The sequence below is a fragment of the Oscarella lobularis genome, chromosome 20 (assembly GCF_947507565.1).
Source record: "Oscarella lobularis chromosome 20, ooOscLobu1.1, whole genome shotgun sequence".
In the NCBI taxonomy this organism is placed as follows: Eukaryota; Metazoa; Porifera; class Homoscleromorpha; order Homosclerophorida; family Oscarellidae; genus Oscarella; species Oscarella lobularis.
In genome coordinates, this window is record NC_089194.1 from 2,003,557 (window position 1) to 2,019,900 (window position 16,344).

The following is a 16,344-nucleotide window of genomic DNA, read 5'->3' on the forward strand; positions in this document are numbered from 1 at the left end:
GTAGCGCGACTAACGCAAATATTCATTGCAAAAAACGATCACTTAAAATATCACGTGGCTTATTCGTATCCCGGATGTGACACTAGCTAAAATCCGACTCTATCATACACAGAGATGCTTATGTAAAATTCTTTCAGCGCCTTTCATTACACTAAACTTTCGGGCATATCCTTGCTTGATGACGGAATAGCGGACCTCAGCGCAGAGAGCCACGCCTTCTTATCATGTTCATCTCGAGCTTGAAACGAAAACGAGTCGAGACAATCTCGTTTTCGATGCAGAACGCGAAAAACGAACTTGGCTACCAAAAAACCCCGGAAAAATTATTTTAAAAATTCAATTAAATTTTTCTCCTACCGGATTCGCGAGTGAGAGTATTTCGTAGTGATCCCCCCAAACGTATTTCCCCGTCTTCGAGATCTTCCACGAACATTTTATCAACAGGTATAGGCTTGGGATTAAGTATGAGTAAGTTTTAATTTTTATTGATTAAAAAATTTACTTACTTCTTTGGATACTTGGAGACGAAGTGCTTCACTTCTAGTCGCTGGACGACTTATAACAAAAGCTTTATCAAAGAGATACACTTCAAATTTCTAAAAAAATGAATATCATTGACATTGGACGTCACGTGGCTTCCTACCCTGTTCTTCATGTTTTTCAGAATTCCACTAAAGAGTATAGTACTTGACTCTCTCACAGCAGGGCAATCCTATAGTTGATTATTATTAATTAATTAAAGTCAATATGTTCTTCTTTGTGAGACCTTGGTTTCGTCGTCATAGCAATAGTAAAGCCGCTCTTTTATGTTAGCGCACTATAAGGATGATATGTTGCTACTTTTTTGTCTATCTTTTCTCTGAGTCACTTGCCCGCGCTTCTCCCGTTTCCTTGTCAATGTCTCTGATAATTTCATTGATGCAGATAAGCTAAAAGGATACTTAAGAAGATGAAAATTAGTCTCTTGAAACTCACGGAAGTCTCCAAGTAGTACATATCCGGGTGTTCCTTTGATGTCTAAAAAAGGAAACTCTAATTGGTGGACTATCTCGTTGCTAGGCAACAATTACGTACCAGGTCTTTGATTTGAGTCAAAAGAAGCGGGTATTTCATGAGTATGGAACGCGGAGCATCTGATATTCATTTTCATGAATGAAAGTGGCGTTTATTTTTAATTAGAATCGCTTACCAAGAAAATCCCACATTTCCAGTCTATGACTGAATGATGAAAGCCGGCATCTCTACGTGAGAGAAAGTTTAGAGAGAGACACGTGTCTCAAAATAACTTGCTACATTGAGAAAGTCGCTGAATCCCGGATCTCCTTGTTTCTTATTGTCATACAGTTCTTTGGCTTTGGCAAGATTGGAACAATAACGAATGAGAGCCCGTAACTGTGGCGACTAGATAATGACTCAGCAACAATAGTCAATAATATATCATATGTCATGATTACCCATTCTAAAACAACTTCTCCAGGGTTGTCAACAGTTCCGTCATTGTTTCGTAGCAATTCAAGCTTTGAAATCAAATCTAATTCAATAAATAAATAATAGTATCTAATTTTATTATTTAGTTCTTACCATCATGTATTGGCAACAATGTAGCTACGTTTGAAAATAAAGTTTCATGCTCTTCTCTTGTTAAAAGTATTTTCTCCAAGGGATGATACATGCACTAAAAATTAATTAATTAATTCTTTTAATTAGGAGTGATAAAGCACATACATCTAAAACTATTTTCAAATCATCTCTCAGGGCTTCTTCTGTAGTCTGAAGCTCATATATAGCCTAGAATAAAAATGTGACGTCACAAATAATAAGTCACCTCAAGCCTACTTCCTGTCGTTTTATTTCTTTCCTATCAAAGTTTTCCGAATTTTCAACAGTTTCAAGCCAACTCTGTATAAACAAAATTAAAAAAATCCTCAATAAATAAAAACGTCACCTTTTTCTGCCGAGGTCTGTACTTGACTTCAGGACTACGGTAAATTTTAACATTGGAACGTTTTGACGAAGGCGTGACGGCTTCTCCATCCAAAAAACTGACCGTTCTCTGTAAAACCCGCGTACGTAATAAGGGCAGCTGAAGCCTGAAAGAACTTGCAACAAAGGACCCGCGTCTGATTGGACGACTAGCAGCTACAACTAATTCAATGATAACCCGTCTGCCACCCCGCATGCGAGTCTGCCACCTGGCTCGATTCCAAATTATACCACTTGTCGCTACGGTAACGAGTGACTGGAGACTTTCTTTGATACACACTTACCTTCAGAGCTCGAACTGGAGGCGAATTGAACGCCATCGAAGCGAGAGACGTCATTTTATGAATAGGATTTTTGAATTTAAATCGTCGCTTCGATTCGCTCTATAATAAATCGATTCCTAAATTCCCGAACGCTCTCTCGATCTATAAAAGTCTTACTTTGACGCTCGATATACTCGAAATCGAGCAGAGGCTCATCGTTTCGGCTTTATCGCTCGAAGGATCGATCGTTTCTTTCTTCGAACGACGCAATTTTCGAAATCGAGCCTAGTTTTACGTCGCGCTGTAATCGAGGAGCGATTATTCGAGCCAGTGACTTACGAAACGACGCTTTGGCGGCTGCGGAGTCTTAAAATCGGATAGTGTGGAGCTAGAGGAATATGAGTTAGTGTTAGGTGTCGGTTTTCGTCTTCTCAAACGTTCTCTTAGCGATGTTTTGCTTCGATTTACCTTGATAGATCTGGCATGCTCGGAGAAGACACCATCGGCGTGTTTTTCAGTTCCTTTTGAGCCATTATTCACGGTGTCCAGTGGTGACGCGTTTCGAATCGGACGGTGTCAAGCAATGGGCCAATCAAACGACGGCTACAGTCACGTGCGGGATTCCAGGATTAGAAGTTGTTGATATCGGGAAGCTTAGACGAAAACGTGCGATCGAAGCAAGACTTTCGGCGTTCCTGCGGCACGGAAAAGCAACGCAAAAGGTATGAAGGCTTAGTAGTTGCATTTAGAGCCGAAAATCCTTCCTAGTCGCCCGTTATATTACGTTGACAGTTAGTTAGCAGCACAATAAACTACTGCCGTCCTTCTAAAATTGCCCAGTTAGCAGTTAAAAGTCCGTCCGTGACCTATTCTCCTCGCAGAGTCGTTCTAGTTTAGGAAAGCGCGTATTTTGCGGCTCATGCTTCAAATTACGTATTAAAAATTTTCCCCTAAGTTCTTCGTATTTTTTTGGATTTTCCTCGGCGTTTTGCCTTGCAATAATGCCGCGTTTCGGTGCACTGCGTGCATTGGACCCCGCAGCACCATACGAACTTGCACTTGCACTGTTCTTTGACTACTTTCTTCTCTTCGACACCGTGTCCACAGCATAGTTGATGACAGTTTCCGGGATTCGATGCATTAGGATTGCATTCCCTAGAAAAAATGTTGACTCAATTACGTCAAAATTAGAGTGAAAATATTCCTAGGGGTATTTAACTGTCAACACTTGTCAATCGCCGTTGACAACTTGTTGTCAATCATCCCGGCTTGACAACTGGTTATCAATTATGTTAACAAGTTGTTGCCACTTATCCCTGACAACTGTCATTCACAGTACGTCAGGGTAACTCCCACGTGCCCACGCACCCTAACCTCTCTCACATATTTTCCATGGCATTTTCCCTTAGCCCAAACACGCGGCACGTTTCTCTCACCTATTCGCCACTCCCTTTATCGCCAAGTTCTTGTTCTCCGTGCAATAATTCGGCGACGCTCGCAGATAAACGATGTCGTCCGTCTTTGGTTCCTTTCCCGTTTTCTTATCCTAAACGATCGTTCTCGAAAGATTATCTCGTTCACTCCTTTTCTCGTGCCTTTAATTTCATATGGGAGTCGGGCGATGGCATTTGCACGCGTCTCGCCTCGTCGTATCGCACGCGAAGGCGCTCGCCCACTTTCCTCATATCGGGCGCTCGTTTCCAGCACGTCTTGAGCGAACACGAACCGGAATACCCGAAGCACTTGCACGGCCTCTCGACCATCGACTCAAAAACCTAAAACGTAGAACGTAGAACTAGGGAGACGCCATGGCGACTCCAACGGTCCCCGCGGGCAAAAATTAATTATCGAACGAGAAGTATTCGCGCTATGCACGTGGCGGAATCTCACCTCGCGTCCGGCACGATTGTTGTGCCGACTGATGTGACCATTCGCATTACGCAAGTCCTCGTCGGCGTTGATAAACATCTCGGCGATTCGTCGCGCGTACGACACGTTCGCCGAACAGCGTGTCGTCGTCGGCGTCGTCGACGTGCGATTCGTGTCCTCGTGGGCGGAGGAGGGTAGTGATGGAGGCGGTGGTGGCGACGATAGCGACGCTTCCTCGCCGCCGTCGCCGCCGTCGTCGCTTCCGTCATCACACTGGCAGTCTTTTAATAAACCGAGACTGCAACCGCGAACGACGGCGTGCATAGCTCCGGCGGTTGTGATGGCGTGAAGAAAGCCGGTCTCCTTGTTCGCTATAGAACATCTCATGAATAAAGAGCAACGATACCCAGAAGGCATAAACCCATAGCACCGTATCTAAGCACACAGCTGATTGGGCTGTCTACCTTTATTCGCTAATGGTCCGAGAGCTGTTTCTCGATCGCAATTCCATTGGTCGTGTTGGAAGAGTCGGGCGCACTCTTGCAACGCTTCTTCGGCTCCCTTTCGTATGAGATCCATCAGTTCCGGCTGTTCCTTGCAGAATTGCTCCTGTCGCACGCCGGCTCCACGATAGTTCTTACACGGCGCCGTGCCGCCCGGTCCGCGCGCAGCCTCAACAATAGACCTAGAAGGGAAAAAAGGATCGTGTCTTTCCTCCTCCGCCCGCGCGACGCCCCGGCCCCCCCGGCCCCCGAGGGCTCGAAAACGAAGCTGGGAAGTTATTCGTCTCCCTCGCGCGCACTTACCACCATATGGACGTCGTACGGTGAATGCAGCAGAGCCCTAATATGGCCATTAGTCGAAGAAGCATGTCGTGTCGCACGTGGGTGTCCTCGAGGGCGGTTGAGTCGTCGAATGGAGAGGGGCTCCGAATGCAAACGCGGAAGAGATTAGCGTCTGTTGTTCTACGACCGATCCGGTTTCGCCAAAGGGCGGCGCTAGAACGCGGTCTCTTTGGCCACGTGGTCGGAGCCGCCGTCACCTCGCGCCGGGAGACGATTACGATCGTCCGCCTTGATGGCTGTCACGTTCGTTTTAGACGGCGTTGAAACGAATTAGAGCGGGTCTCTCTCTCTCTGTCTTATAGTCCTTCTCGTTCTTGTTTGGTCAACCGTTGGGGTCTATTTAAAAGGCTAGTGCACTCAATCTAAGTAGGACTTTCATGGAAAACCAATTAGGATTGCGATAACAGTCGACGCCAGTTTCATGCGCATATATGTAGATAGGGGAGTCCGGGGCGGAGGCAGAGAGACACAAAGGGAGGGGGGAAAATCCAGCTGGATTCGCTTTAGTGCAGGCGTACTATCACAATTGTCGTGACGAATCGACTCCCCCACGGTCCAGCCGCTCGGACCCACGCTCCTTCTCCTATAAAAGCGTCGATCATGTGCTCTGTACGGCTGCATATTCGTCAAAAAGTCGCAGTTCGATGCTTCGTTTCATGACGCGGCTCTCCTTTCTCCTCCTCTTCCTCTTTGTCATGATTTCGTCATTTCGTGCACGAGCCCATATTGACGTCGTTGCGGACCTATCCGGTATTTACGTAGGCTATTAGGGGAGGGCAAAGGCTTGCTCTTCTCAATATAGCTCGAGGCCTTTCCCGTTAGGAAATTATTCGGATATTTATTTTCGGCGTTTGCCCCGCCAAATTGACGTTGGTTCCGAGGTAAAGGTCACCTTATCGTTGGGTCTTCCCAGAACGATTTTCTCGCTCCTCCTCGCCTGCAATCGAACCCATTACGACTTCCAACTCGACGTCAATTTTCGCGCCAATCAAATCGTTCTCAGTTCGGCGAGCGGCGAGCGAGGAATAAAGCGCGGGAAAAAGGAAAAGGGCCCCATTCCGCCTCAAATCAAATCGTTGCGAACGAAAGATTTTTCCGTTTATTTGCGAGCGCTTCGCGACGGCTTCATTGTCGGTCTCGTCGACGAAAGAGGCGACGGGGTGGAAACCCACTACTCCAATTTGTTTTCGCTTTGTAATGCCCGCTATATATTACTTCACGGAAGCCGCGATATACACTCCATCAAAATTGGAGGTCAGCATACGCGCCTACGCTTTCTTGCTATTCTAAGCGATTCGAGCACGCACAGGGGTTCCCATGGTTCCTATTGTGGAAACGGACGGCAACTTGGTGGCTTCCATACTCGATGGTAAAGACTTCCGTGGGAGAAAAGGGAGGGAGGGAGGGAGGCGAGGGAGGGAGAGATATCCACACTCCTATTTGTTTAGCCGCCTTTGTCAATTCTCAAGTGAACACGCGTCGTGCTAAAGATGCAGGTGAACGGTTTACGCGAAAAATGCGTTATTTTAAATTGACTCAATAGCGGTCAAATGTCGTCTGAGCCCCCCTTTGCACGGTTTCGCCGCCTCATCGGGGAGCCTCGCCGTTTTCGGTTGCGAGAAAGATTACATGCTTTCCGGAAGCATGGCGCGTCATTGCCAAAGCAACGGCGAATGGTCCGGCCACCAGCCAACGTGTCGAGGCAAAAGAATTCGTATCTGAAGCCAAGTTGAGTCTAAGCGATCGATTTTAGTTCGTTCTTGTTCCACACCTCCTTATCCTCCACTCGAACGTGGACACGTTGACGTTTACGGGCGTTACGCCGCTTATCAATGCAACGAGGGTTTCGCTCTCGTTGGAGCGTCGGTTCGGCAGTGTCTTGACGACGGAACGTGGAGCGTAGCAACGGCCTTTTGTTCAGGTGAAAATTTCACGACGAATCCCCTCCATATTCGATTTGGAATTTTAGTTCCGCCTTTTATCGTTTCGGGGCCCCGAGTTAGGAGATCGTTGCTCGGTCGTGACGTTGAATTTCGATGCGACGCTTTCGGCTATCCTTTGCCCGAAATTACTTGGTTACGATTTGGGGTTCAGATTGTTTCAAATAGGCGAATTTCCATTCAATCGCGTGGCACCGAGTCGATTCTCGTCGTTCGTAATGTGACCTTTTACGATTACGGTCCCTATGCGTGTTTGGCGGAAAATAGCGGCGGAAAAGACACAGCAACGGCCCCTTTAGTAGACGGTAAATAAAAAACGACAGATTTTGCTTTGAAAGAGCGTCATTGTTTCAGATGGAAAGTGCTCTATGCATTCGGAAAATTCTCACGCAAACTTTACCTGTGCTAATGGCGTCTGCATCTACTTTGGACGACGATGCGACGGAGTTGATGACTGCGGCGATTTCAGCGACGAATTAGGCTGCAGTAATATTCGAATTTTTGACGAAATAACTTACAAGTAAGCGGGGATTTCTAGTTGCGGCGAAGGAACCCAAACAGGGTTGCAGCGAAGATAAGTTCGCTTGTGAGAAAACTCCCAAGTGCATTCCTAAGGAATGGGTTTGCAATGGAGCGCAGGATTGCAGTGAAAGCGATGTATCTGACGAATACAATTGCGGTATTAAAAACAGTAGAGATACATGAGAAAAAATGGTCAAAAAATCATTTATAGATTTCTTCAATTATTTAACCTATCCTGGGGATATTAGTCTGTCGTTGACGTCACCCTTTGGGAGTTTTATTCTTCTTCTCGCCTGTTCGGCCGAGGAGTATCCCCTCGTCGTTGAAATTGATTTTGATACGGGTGACGTGCTTTTGGAATCGAAGAAAAATGACCAATGGCAGGCTAAAGAATTCCTCACGTCTGTTGCTCAAAAATCCGGAAAATTCTCTCTAAAGATAAGATCAAATATAAAAGGATTCGTTATTTCTTTGCAGGGAAAGGATTTTCAGTACGAAAATTCTTCCTGTAAAGTTGAAAACATTGGATTTGGAGGCGAAGCAAAAATCAAAGACATTTCAGCACAAAGTAAAACAGAATAAAAAAATTCAATCTTAGAGATTTGAAAATTATTATTAGGTGGCCCCCTTCATTTCCCCCCGTCAAACTTCATCAAAACCTCGTTGAAAACCGGTAAGAAATCGACACAAGAAAAAGGAAAAATCGTACTACAAGGTTTTGTCGTCGTAAGATTTGCAACAAATTCGCGGCGCGTCGACGTCTCGCTGCAAACCAATTCAAACGCCTCGCTTAGGAACCCAAGAAATCCCGCGCTTGACCCGCGACTCCGGCGGCGGCGCGAAATCAATATTCGCGTGCCCACCCGCCTTCTTGCTAGCCGGATCTTCGGCACGCGTATGCAAACGAGGAATCTGGTCGGGCAAACGAGCGCGTTGCAATCGTAAGGGAGCGCACAGCTGAATAAACATTAGCCCCGATAACGCCGCGTCTACCTAAATATTGCAGTTGCGCCGGTCGTACGTTCCATAGACGAAAACAACGACGTCGGCGTCGCCCTTGGCGCCAGTGTAAGGTTCGTCTGTTTCTTTGCTGGCGATCCTTTGCCTTTTGTTACGTGGAACTTTGACGGGGCGGCGATTGTGTCCGGCGAAAGGGCGAGGATTTTTTCCGAGGGATTGCGCAGTAGTTTGCTCGTCGAAAACGTCGGGGAGCGCGATTTTGGACGATACGAGTGCCAAGCGAGAAACTCGCTTGGAGTCTCGTCGAAGACGTTTCAAATAAGAAAACGTAATAGAAAAAAAAGGATCAGTGGCTTTTTCTATTTTCCTCTCGTTTAGTTGGATCGTGCGGACTTCCGCCTCCTCTTCCGGCAAACGCTCTTCTCGTCCGGTCTACTTCCGACGAGGTGCGCTACGAGTGCAAGCAGCTCTTCCTATTGGCTGACGGCGATCTTCGTCGACAATGCGCAAAAGACGGGAAATGGAGTGGAAAGACGCCCACATGTATACCAAGTAAGAAGAAAATTAAATCAGTATCTAACACTAGAACTGTGCGTTGTTTAGTTTGTGGAATGAGTAGCGTAAATCGTCGGCGTCGTGGTAAACGAATCATTGGCGGTAAAGATGTCGTCGACGGCGCGTGGCCCTGGCAAGTGTTACTCGAACAATCGAATGGTAATCTTTGGTGTGGGGGGTCCCTCGTCTCTCTCGACACCGTTGCAACCGCCGCTCATTGCGTGGAGAAAAACGACGAAGGATCGTTTTCTCCTCTCATTGTGCGGCTTGGCGCTCATTCGAGACGTCCGCCTTCTTTGCACGAGCAAGTTGTTCCCATTCGCGACGCCGTTATTCATCCTCACTACGATCCAACGACGTATGATAACGATATAGCCTTGCTTCATTTAAATCGACCCGTTCGTATTAATTCCCACGTGATGCCCGTCTGCTTGCCGGAAGCTGGGATATTATTAGCTCATGGCACGCCTGGATTTATATCCGGTTGGGGAAAAACGAACGAAAGCAGCGAAAAGTATCCAAACGTTTTGCAACAGGCAAAAATTCGAATCGTATCGAATTCAATATGCAACGCAAAAATTTCTCACAACGGTGACGTCACCGATTCGATGACGTGTGCTGGGTTGGAAGAGGGTGGGCGTGACGCGTGCGACGCCGACTCCGGGGGACCGCTTGTGGTGAAGAAAGACGGGAAAAAGGGGGCCTTTGTTTTGGCTGGAATCACGAGCTGGGGTAGCGGATGTGGGCGAAAATATAAGTATGGGGTGTATACAAGGGTCCCAAAGTTCGTAGAGTGGATCAAGAGAAACATTCCGTGAAATTAGGAATCCTTGATGTGACTCGATCTCAATTGTTTTTAGTTTTAGCAACGCTTTATTTATTTATTTATCTATCATATATTGTATTGGGTGTTGTGTCATTGTGACGTCAATTCAGTCTGTTTGAAATGAATGAAAGTCAAACGGCTAGGAATGGAACTGCATTGAACTGGGGCTTTTATGCAATTGGTTCTGGTGGTGGAGTGATTCTACTTTTGACTGCAGTGATAATAGGTATTTATCTAAAGCGACGTTGCGAGGACAGACGAGATCCACGACCCATCATTACAATCAATTCCCGCGAAGCCATTTCAGGCAGATTGTCTCCAGTTTTTCTATCAAGCAATGACAGCTTGAGAAGCAAGAGTGAAGCCCGTGACGTCAATTATGACCGAGATGATTCTGCATCTCTATCAACGACAAGTAGTGTCGATTTATCAGCAGTAGTAACTCAACTAGATGAAAGAATTTCTCAACACAAATCTTTACATAAAAATAAAGCCAGTTCGTAATGTAAATTTATTCAAAAGAAGGAGAATGATCGAGTAGAGGTGACGCATTATGACGCAATAATCACGTGGTCCAGGGGGCTCATTCGCTCTTCCCGGAGTCCCCTCATTTGCAGCACCATGGAACTCTACTCTTCTAACGACGTTTCAACCTCGAGCAGTGGATCCAAAGACTTTGTTGTAATCAATCGCGAACCGGGGCCCCAATCGGATCAAGATCGCAATCAACTGGCGGCGAATCAATTCGAAGCGTTGGTAGCGGACAATAAGACCCTACGCGAGGCGTTTCAACGACACAGCGATGCGTTGAAGCAGAGAATGTACGAGATGAAGGAACTAAAGGAGAAACAGGAAGCAAGTCTCGCTCAGCAAGCGTCCCAAATCGAGACAGCAAAGTCGACTATAGCCGCTCTGAAGTCAAAAAATGAAGAATTAAAGGCATTGCTTATGGTACAAAAAGCCGAAAACCAAAAGGCGAAGACTGGAGAGGTGAGGAGAGAAAAGTATATATACGACTCTAAATCATGAAATCTTTTCTTTGTAGGTTGGCTCTACTGATGCCACTGCGAAAGAAAATGCATTTCTTCAGCAGAAAGTAGCTAGGCTTGAAAGCGAAGTGACTAGGCTTAACAATGATATTGAAAAAAAGACAGATGAAATAAGAATGCTAAATGACTCTTTACAGGAAAATTCAATGCAATGTCACGATTTAAGGGAAGGAAATGACAAGTTGGACGAAGCAGTGCGAGATTTACAGGAAAAATTAGCTTTTAATGAGCATCAAATGGCTATTTTTAAAGAAGGAGGAGCCACAACTGATTTGTCAAAAGAATTGCTTGAGGAACGTGACGACTTATTTCAAGAGAATAATCTGTTAAAAGAGGATTTGTCACGGGCACAAAAGTTTGAAGAGCTGCTCAAGAAGTCTAAAGAAGATGAGGAAAAATATAAAATTGATCTTGAGGAAAAAGTCAGGCTTATTAATGAGCTTCAGAATGAAGTGGATCGTTTGAAAATGGAGACGAGTTTTAAGAAATTGAGCCTTGATCAAGAGGAATTAGAACGTATGAGAAAGGAGTGCTCTGCTTTTGAGAAACGGGTCAGAGAGCTAGAAAATGAAAACGTCTCCCATGTGGAGGAAATTGATAGGTTAAAAAGAGCGTTGAGCGAGGAAAAAGAGAAGGCGTTGGAAGAACTGCGGGGACAGTTGCTTGAAGAAATGAGCACTATGGAAAGGCAATTGAAAATGAATCATCACGAGGCTTTGGAGAAATTGGAATTGGATATAAAGAAGCTCAAGAGAGAGAAGCAGAGTTTGCAAGAAAATAACCCTGATGATGGTGGTGGCAACGATGCTTTGAGATTGGAATTGGCTGCTAGAGAAGAGCGTATTGAACAACTGGAGATGGAAATGAGAAGGCTAATAGAGCGATTTGAAATGGAGAAAGAGGAGCAACGAATGCTACTAGAAAATGAGAAGGAAAAGCAAAAGGAAGAACTTCTTCAAGAAATGAAAGAGATGGAAAGAGAGCTGAGCAGTCAAATAGTGGCTCAAAGGGAAGAACTAAAGAGAAAGACTTTGAAACCCGTTCCTCAACCAAGGCCAAGAATGCAGGAGCTGGAAAAGGTTAATGCTGAGCTAGAGAAAGAGCTGCAGGTGATGAAAAATAAGAAGGATGAAGAAATTAAGAAATTGAAACAAGAGCTAGAGCAGCAAGAACTAAAATTAAAAGATTATCACAAGCGGCTGAATACAGCGCAGAAAAATTACCACACAGCTTTAGATAAACAAGAAAGAATGGCTCGTGAATTGAGAGCAAAAACCGAGGTCGTTTTTTTCTATATATAAGTATCTGTATGTAAGCTGTAACCTTGTGTTTTTTTCTGCTAAGGAATTGGAAGAGGTGAAGGGAAGTGGTCTGGCTGAAGTAGATGAGATCAAGAGGCAATTTGTGATTCTCGCGCAAGAGAATAGACACCATCACGAAGAAAATCAGCGACTGGAAGACGAGAAAGAAGAATTGAGTGGAAGGTGATTTCATAGAATCAATTCCTTTTAATGTAGATTCATTTCTCGCGTCTCGCGTCTCTAGAGTTGAGCAATTGAGCGAGGATCTTCAAAACATGATAGCTCATCTAAACGCGGAAAAGTCTCGGTTTGAAAACGACAGGAAAATGCTTCAGGGCCAACTGGAATCAACCCACCATCGCGCCGTCCAGCTAGAACAAGATCTCCAAAGAGACAGGTACAAATCAACTCCAAACGTCAATGTCATCTATTCCTTTTTTTCCAAAAGACATTCCTTTGAGGAGGCGTATAGAAGAATCGAAGGCGAGAGCAGGAAAGAGAAGACGGAGAAGGAGCGACTTCTTCATGATCTTGACGAAAGCGCTCGTCAACGCGGTGCACTTCAACAGCAGAAAGATGTAGACGCTAAGATTCTCTATAGAAAAATTAACGACTTCTTTTTTTCTTAGCAACTTGTTGAAGAATTGCGACGAGTCCGACGCGAAATGGATCAAAGCTTGGCTCAGGCCGTCTCGGCGGAGGAATTAGTCGAAGATAAGCAACGCGAAATCGACGAATTGATGAAATCGCAGAAGGAAATGAAAGTGCAACTAGACAGAATTCCCATACTCCAACAACAAGTAAATTAATTAAAGAAAGAGAAGGAATCTTTTAGCTCCAATTGCGTATATAGTGCGACGTGTGGCGCTTGGATTTCGACGCCGAGCGCGAAGAGCGCGAAAAACTGATCGACGAACTTGAACGCCAAACGGAAGAGATCAAAAGACTTCGTCTCTTTGAGCCAGAAGTGAGTCGTCTCAACGATGAAGTGCGACGCTATCGCGGTGAAGTCGAGCGACTCGAGAGCCACAAAATGGAGGAGCTTATGACGCGACGTCGCAATGATTCTGGACGAATTGGATCCACGTGGTCAGAAAGCCCCGTAGCCAGAAGACCTCCGAGTGACGCAGCGGATTATTATGGTGAGACGGGAAGCGGAAGTGGCGGAGGGGGCGGGGGCGCTTTTTCGCGTTTTGGGAACGATGTTGATATGGACGAAATGGTTGCCCCGCCGGTGTATCCGCGGCCGGGATCGCAGCAAAAGAATATTTGTCCTGTATGCGGTTTGGATTTTCCTGATCAAGACACGTTAGTTATTCACGTCGAAGAATGTTTGAAATAAGTACTTGTGTGTTCGTTTTTTTGGTATGTGTTGTTTCTGTGTTAGTACTGTAGAAGATTTTGATTTTTGGAGACATATGTGCTTAGAGCGCGTTACAACACGTGGTCGGCATCATGACTGCAAAAGAAACCGTCGTCATTTCGGAAGAATTATGCGCTTCGTGGCTCGATAAAGTCACTTCGTGGAATGACGGCTTGCTACCCAATGACGTGGCTTCCACAGAGTCGAACCTCGACGCCCTGGAGCCCTTTTTGGCGAAGCTACGAGACGTTCTCGCAGAATCGTCCTCCACAATTGCGCGCGCTTTTCCAAGCGTCTTCAAACTACTAAGCCGACTCGCACAGAACGTCTGCGTGCAAGCATCACCGATTTACGAACTCGTTTTGACCTCGATCGACGCTTGTCGATCGAAAAACGCCGAAAAAAGCGAACTCGACAAACAAGCAGACACGTGGGCACGCAAAATGCTCAAAAAAGGATCCACGTCGACGGGAGACGCTCGTAAATCAAACGCTTTGGAAACAAGTCTGAAAAATCAGCTCGAATCTCTTTCGACTCGAACGTGGTGCCCAGATTTAGAAGTTTGCATTCCTGAGGTGAATTTCTCAGGGACTTGTCTTCGAGATTTGGGTAAAATGTCCGTGGTTCTTGACGGATTGAAGGAGGGCGTAACACGGGCTGCTTCATCAGCTTGTGACGTCGTTAGCATTGATGACGACCGTTGGATTGTTGAACCTAGTCTAAATCATTCCATTGCCTCTAAGTTGGTCAAAAGTGACGTCTCAGAATCGAGATTGATTCTATGGCGATTTCATAAACGTCTCTATGATGATGAGGTGTTGAGAGTCATTGGAAAATTCGTTGAGAGTGATCCTCTTGAATGCGAAGATTTTTCTCAATTTATTTCAAAGGGTTTCATCCAATCAGGAATTCCTTACGCCTGCGTTCAATATCCGGACATTTTCCTTCACACGGATCAAATTTTCGACCGATTTTTATACGAATCGAATTTTCACCTAAAAGCGATTCGAATCGTGTCGAATTTCTCGACAATATTCGTCGATTTCGTACGAAATTCGAAAGACGATCCTCCACCTGTTCTGACTCACTATTACCCTCGCAAATATTTTCAACTCGTCACCCTATTGTGCTTTGATCCAAAAGACGTGGCCAACATTGATTGCCATCTCAAACGAATCTCTCAACATCTCGACGCTCTGTCTCCCGTCGAAAACCGTCTTCTATTAGCGAAGAATTTTCGCTGGATCGAAGTTTCTCTCAGTCGATTTCTTTGCAATTCTTCTTCTTCGTCATCTCTTCGTATCATCAATAGCTACTTGTTAGGATTCGACGGCGATGAGTTGTCGACTCGTCTTTTGTTTTCTTTCCTTCGAGAACATGCGATAAACGACTGCATTCCTCCTCCGCCCACTTCCCGTCTTCTTCACCTACTTACTCTCGTTCTATCTTCACCCCATTTCTGGGCTCTTCCTATAACGGAGGACTCTCTCTTGAGTCTTCTGCGATTTTTTCTTCACGACAACGTCGACAGCGCATCCGAATTGGTCATTGTCGCCTTGGAGAATCTTCCCCGTGGATTAGTTACGTTGAATAATAGTCCACTAGTGTCTGAAGTCATACGAAGGCTTTTACAGAGCACTGCAGAGAATGAATCGAAAAAATTCCCTATCAGACTCAAAGAAATAATAAGTAAGTGCTCTCCCTATTAGTGTCCCAAGTGACTAATGTATTTATTAATTAAGTGATACTTATATATATATATTGCCTAGCCCTTTTGAAAAATGTCCTCCTCATTCGGATAGTCGTTAAAAACGACATTACGTCCCTTCGTTTTCAAAAACTGATTGGCCAATTCTTTTCCAGCCGCTCGTTCCTCGCGAATTTTTCGTGCCTCTTTCTGCCGTCTTTCCATCTCTTCGTCCGAAATCTCGTCCTCGCCGCGTAACGATCGAAGTTTTCCCAGGAGCAGGTCGTAATTCCTCCTCATCGCTTTCAATTTAGAAATCGTTTTAGCGTGCTCATCCTTATCAACGGTACCCTCCTTATGAGCCTTGCGAAACTCAATCACAACGCTATTATACTCGTCACGTATCACTTTAGTTTTCGCGAGCAATTCCTCTTCTGAATCCTCGAGAGGGAGCGGAGGGGGAGGGGCCTTTGTTTTTGGTTGCGGGGGCGGCGGTCGTTCAGTCACTTGTTTTTGCGCTTTGACGACATTGTTCTCATGCGTGACGCCCGCTTCGTCGTGACCCAAATTCAATTCAGGCGATTTGGGAATATTTTTTACTTTGGTTGTCTTGAGAGCTCCTTGTTGGGAGTCGCGCAATTGGCGTCGCGGTACGCGTTTTTTCGGTCCGCTTAGAATGTGATGCTTATCTTGAAAGGCCGAATAGGATTGTCGACGACCACCGTTGTAGATCGATTCATCGCTGAATCGAGCCCGTTCAGAAAGCTGCGCGAAGAGATCATTAAAAATTAAACTATTGAGATCGTAATGCACAGGGAAGCCTCTAAAAGTACGGCCCGCGGGGTTGTCTTGAGTGCGAAAAGGAGAGCGAAGTGTCAATTCTATAAACGGCCTTTCGATCTCCCGGTCTCTCGGTAGCTTAGGAGTCGAGAGCTCTAGCCCACCTGTTTATTTCTCCACAAAGAGAACATGAGCGACATGCTGAGTATGACACAAGCGCATCCGAACGCCAGCGTTATCATCCACTTCTTCACGAATCGTTCTACGTGACTTTTCGTGCGATTTCGTCGACGAGACGAACGTCGCTCGCTGTCTTCCATCGCTCGAAGACCTCACCGTGCGGCCGAACGCGTCAAGGTTGTGGTTCAACAATAGCGAGTTAGAACTTCCGGTGGTAATCA

The 16,344-nt window shown here is 45.6% G+C and overlaps 5 protein-coding genes across 5 annotated transcripts; 2 read left to right on the plus strand and 3 right to left on the minus strand.

Moving 5' to 3' along the window:
• Positions 1-21: 21 nt before the first annotated feature.
• On the minus strand, positions 22-2,822 carry LOC136199036 (rho guanine nucleotide exchange factor 3-like). The gene is made up of 19 exons (XM_065989134.1): positions 2,715-2,822; positions 2,586-2,634; positions 2,424-2,531; positions 2,268-2,366; positions 1,946-2,053; positions 1,837-1,899; positions 1,726-1,788; positions 1,582-1,675; positions 1,455-1,531; positions 1,294-1,401; positions 1,190-1,241; positions 1,075-1,133; positions 976-1,017; positions 873-929; positions 767-817; positions 644-712; positions 507-596; positions 358-451; positions 22-301 (listed from the first exon to the last, which is right to left on the minus strand). Exons 1-19 carry the CDS (start codon positions 2,777-2,779, stop codon positions 147-149), a joined length of 1,503 nt encoding a protein of 500 aa, XP_065845206.1. The 5' UTR covers positions 2,780-2,822; the 3' UTR covers positions 22-146.
• An 88-nt stretch (positions 2,823-2,910) lies between these two features.
• LOC136199009 (uncharacterized) lies at positions 2,911-9,841 on the plus strand. The gene is made up of 14 exons (XM_065989097.1): positions 2,911-6,214; positions 6,270-6,329; positions 6,409-6,456; positions 6,504-6,662; positions 6,714-6,881; positions 6,930-7,205; positions 7,255-7,386; positions 7,439-7,579; positions 7,634-7,990; positions 8,042-8,095; positions 8,154-8,363; positions 8,429-8,710; positions 8,761-8,934; positions 8,986-9,841. The coding sequence occupies exons 2-14, from the start codon at positions 6,278-6,280 to the stop codon at positions 9,753-9,755; spliced, it is 2,823 nt and encodes a 940-aa protein (XP_065845169.1). The 5' UTR covers positions 2,911-6,214; positions 6,270-6,277; the 3' UTR covers positions 9,756-9,841.
• LOC136199046 (protein Wnt-2b-A-like) lies at positions 2,982-5,571 on the minus strand. Its single transcript, XM_065989146.1, has 6 exons — positions 4,922-5,571; positions 4,580-4,800; positions 4,137-4,486; positions 3,842-4,021; positions 3,683-3,792; positions 2,982-3,401 (listed from the first exon to the last, which is right to left on the minus strand). Exons 1-6 carry the CDS (start codon positions 4,984-4,986, stop codon positions 3,197-3,199), a joined length of 1,131 nt encoding a protein of 376 aa, XP_065845218.1. The 5' UTR covers positions 4,987-5,571; the 3' UTR covers positions 2,982-3,196.
• A 506-nt stretch (positions 9,842-10,347) lies between the features above and the next one.
• LOC136199012 (golgin subfamily A member 6-like protein 25) lies at positions 10,348-13,532 on the plus strand. Its single transcript, XM_065989101.1, has 7 exons — positions 10,348-10,753; positions 10,809-12,092; positions 12,157-12,296; positions 12,358-12,510; positions 12,562-12,691; positions 12,743-12,913; positions 12,967-13,532. Exons 1-7 carry the CDS (start codon positions 10,385-10,387, stop codon positions 13,453-13,455), a joined length of 2,736 nt encoding a protein of 911 aa, XP_065845173.1. The 5' UTR covers positions 10,348-10,384; the 3' UTR covers positions 13,456-13,532.
• A 1,649-nt stretch (positions 13,533-15,181) lies between these two features.
• LOC136199051 (uncharacterized) lies at positions 15,182-16,343 on the minus strand. The gene is made up of 2 exons (XM_065989153.1): positions 16,108-16,343; positions 15,182-15,928 (listed from the first exon to the last, which is right to left on the minus strand). The coding sequence occupies exons 1-2, from the start codon at positions 16,261-16,263 to the stop codon at positions 15,242-15,244; spliced, it is 843 nt and encodes a 280-aa protein (XP_065845225.1). The 5' UTR covers positions 16,264-16,343; the 3' UTR covers positions 15,182-15,241.
• Between the last annotated feature and the right edge of the window lies 1 nt (position 16,344).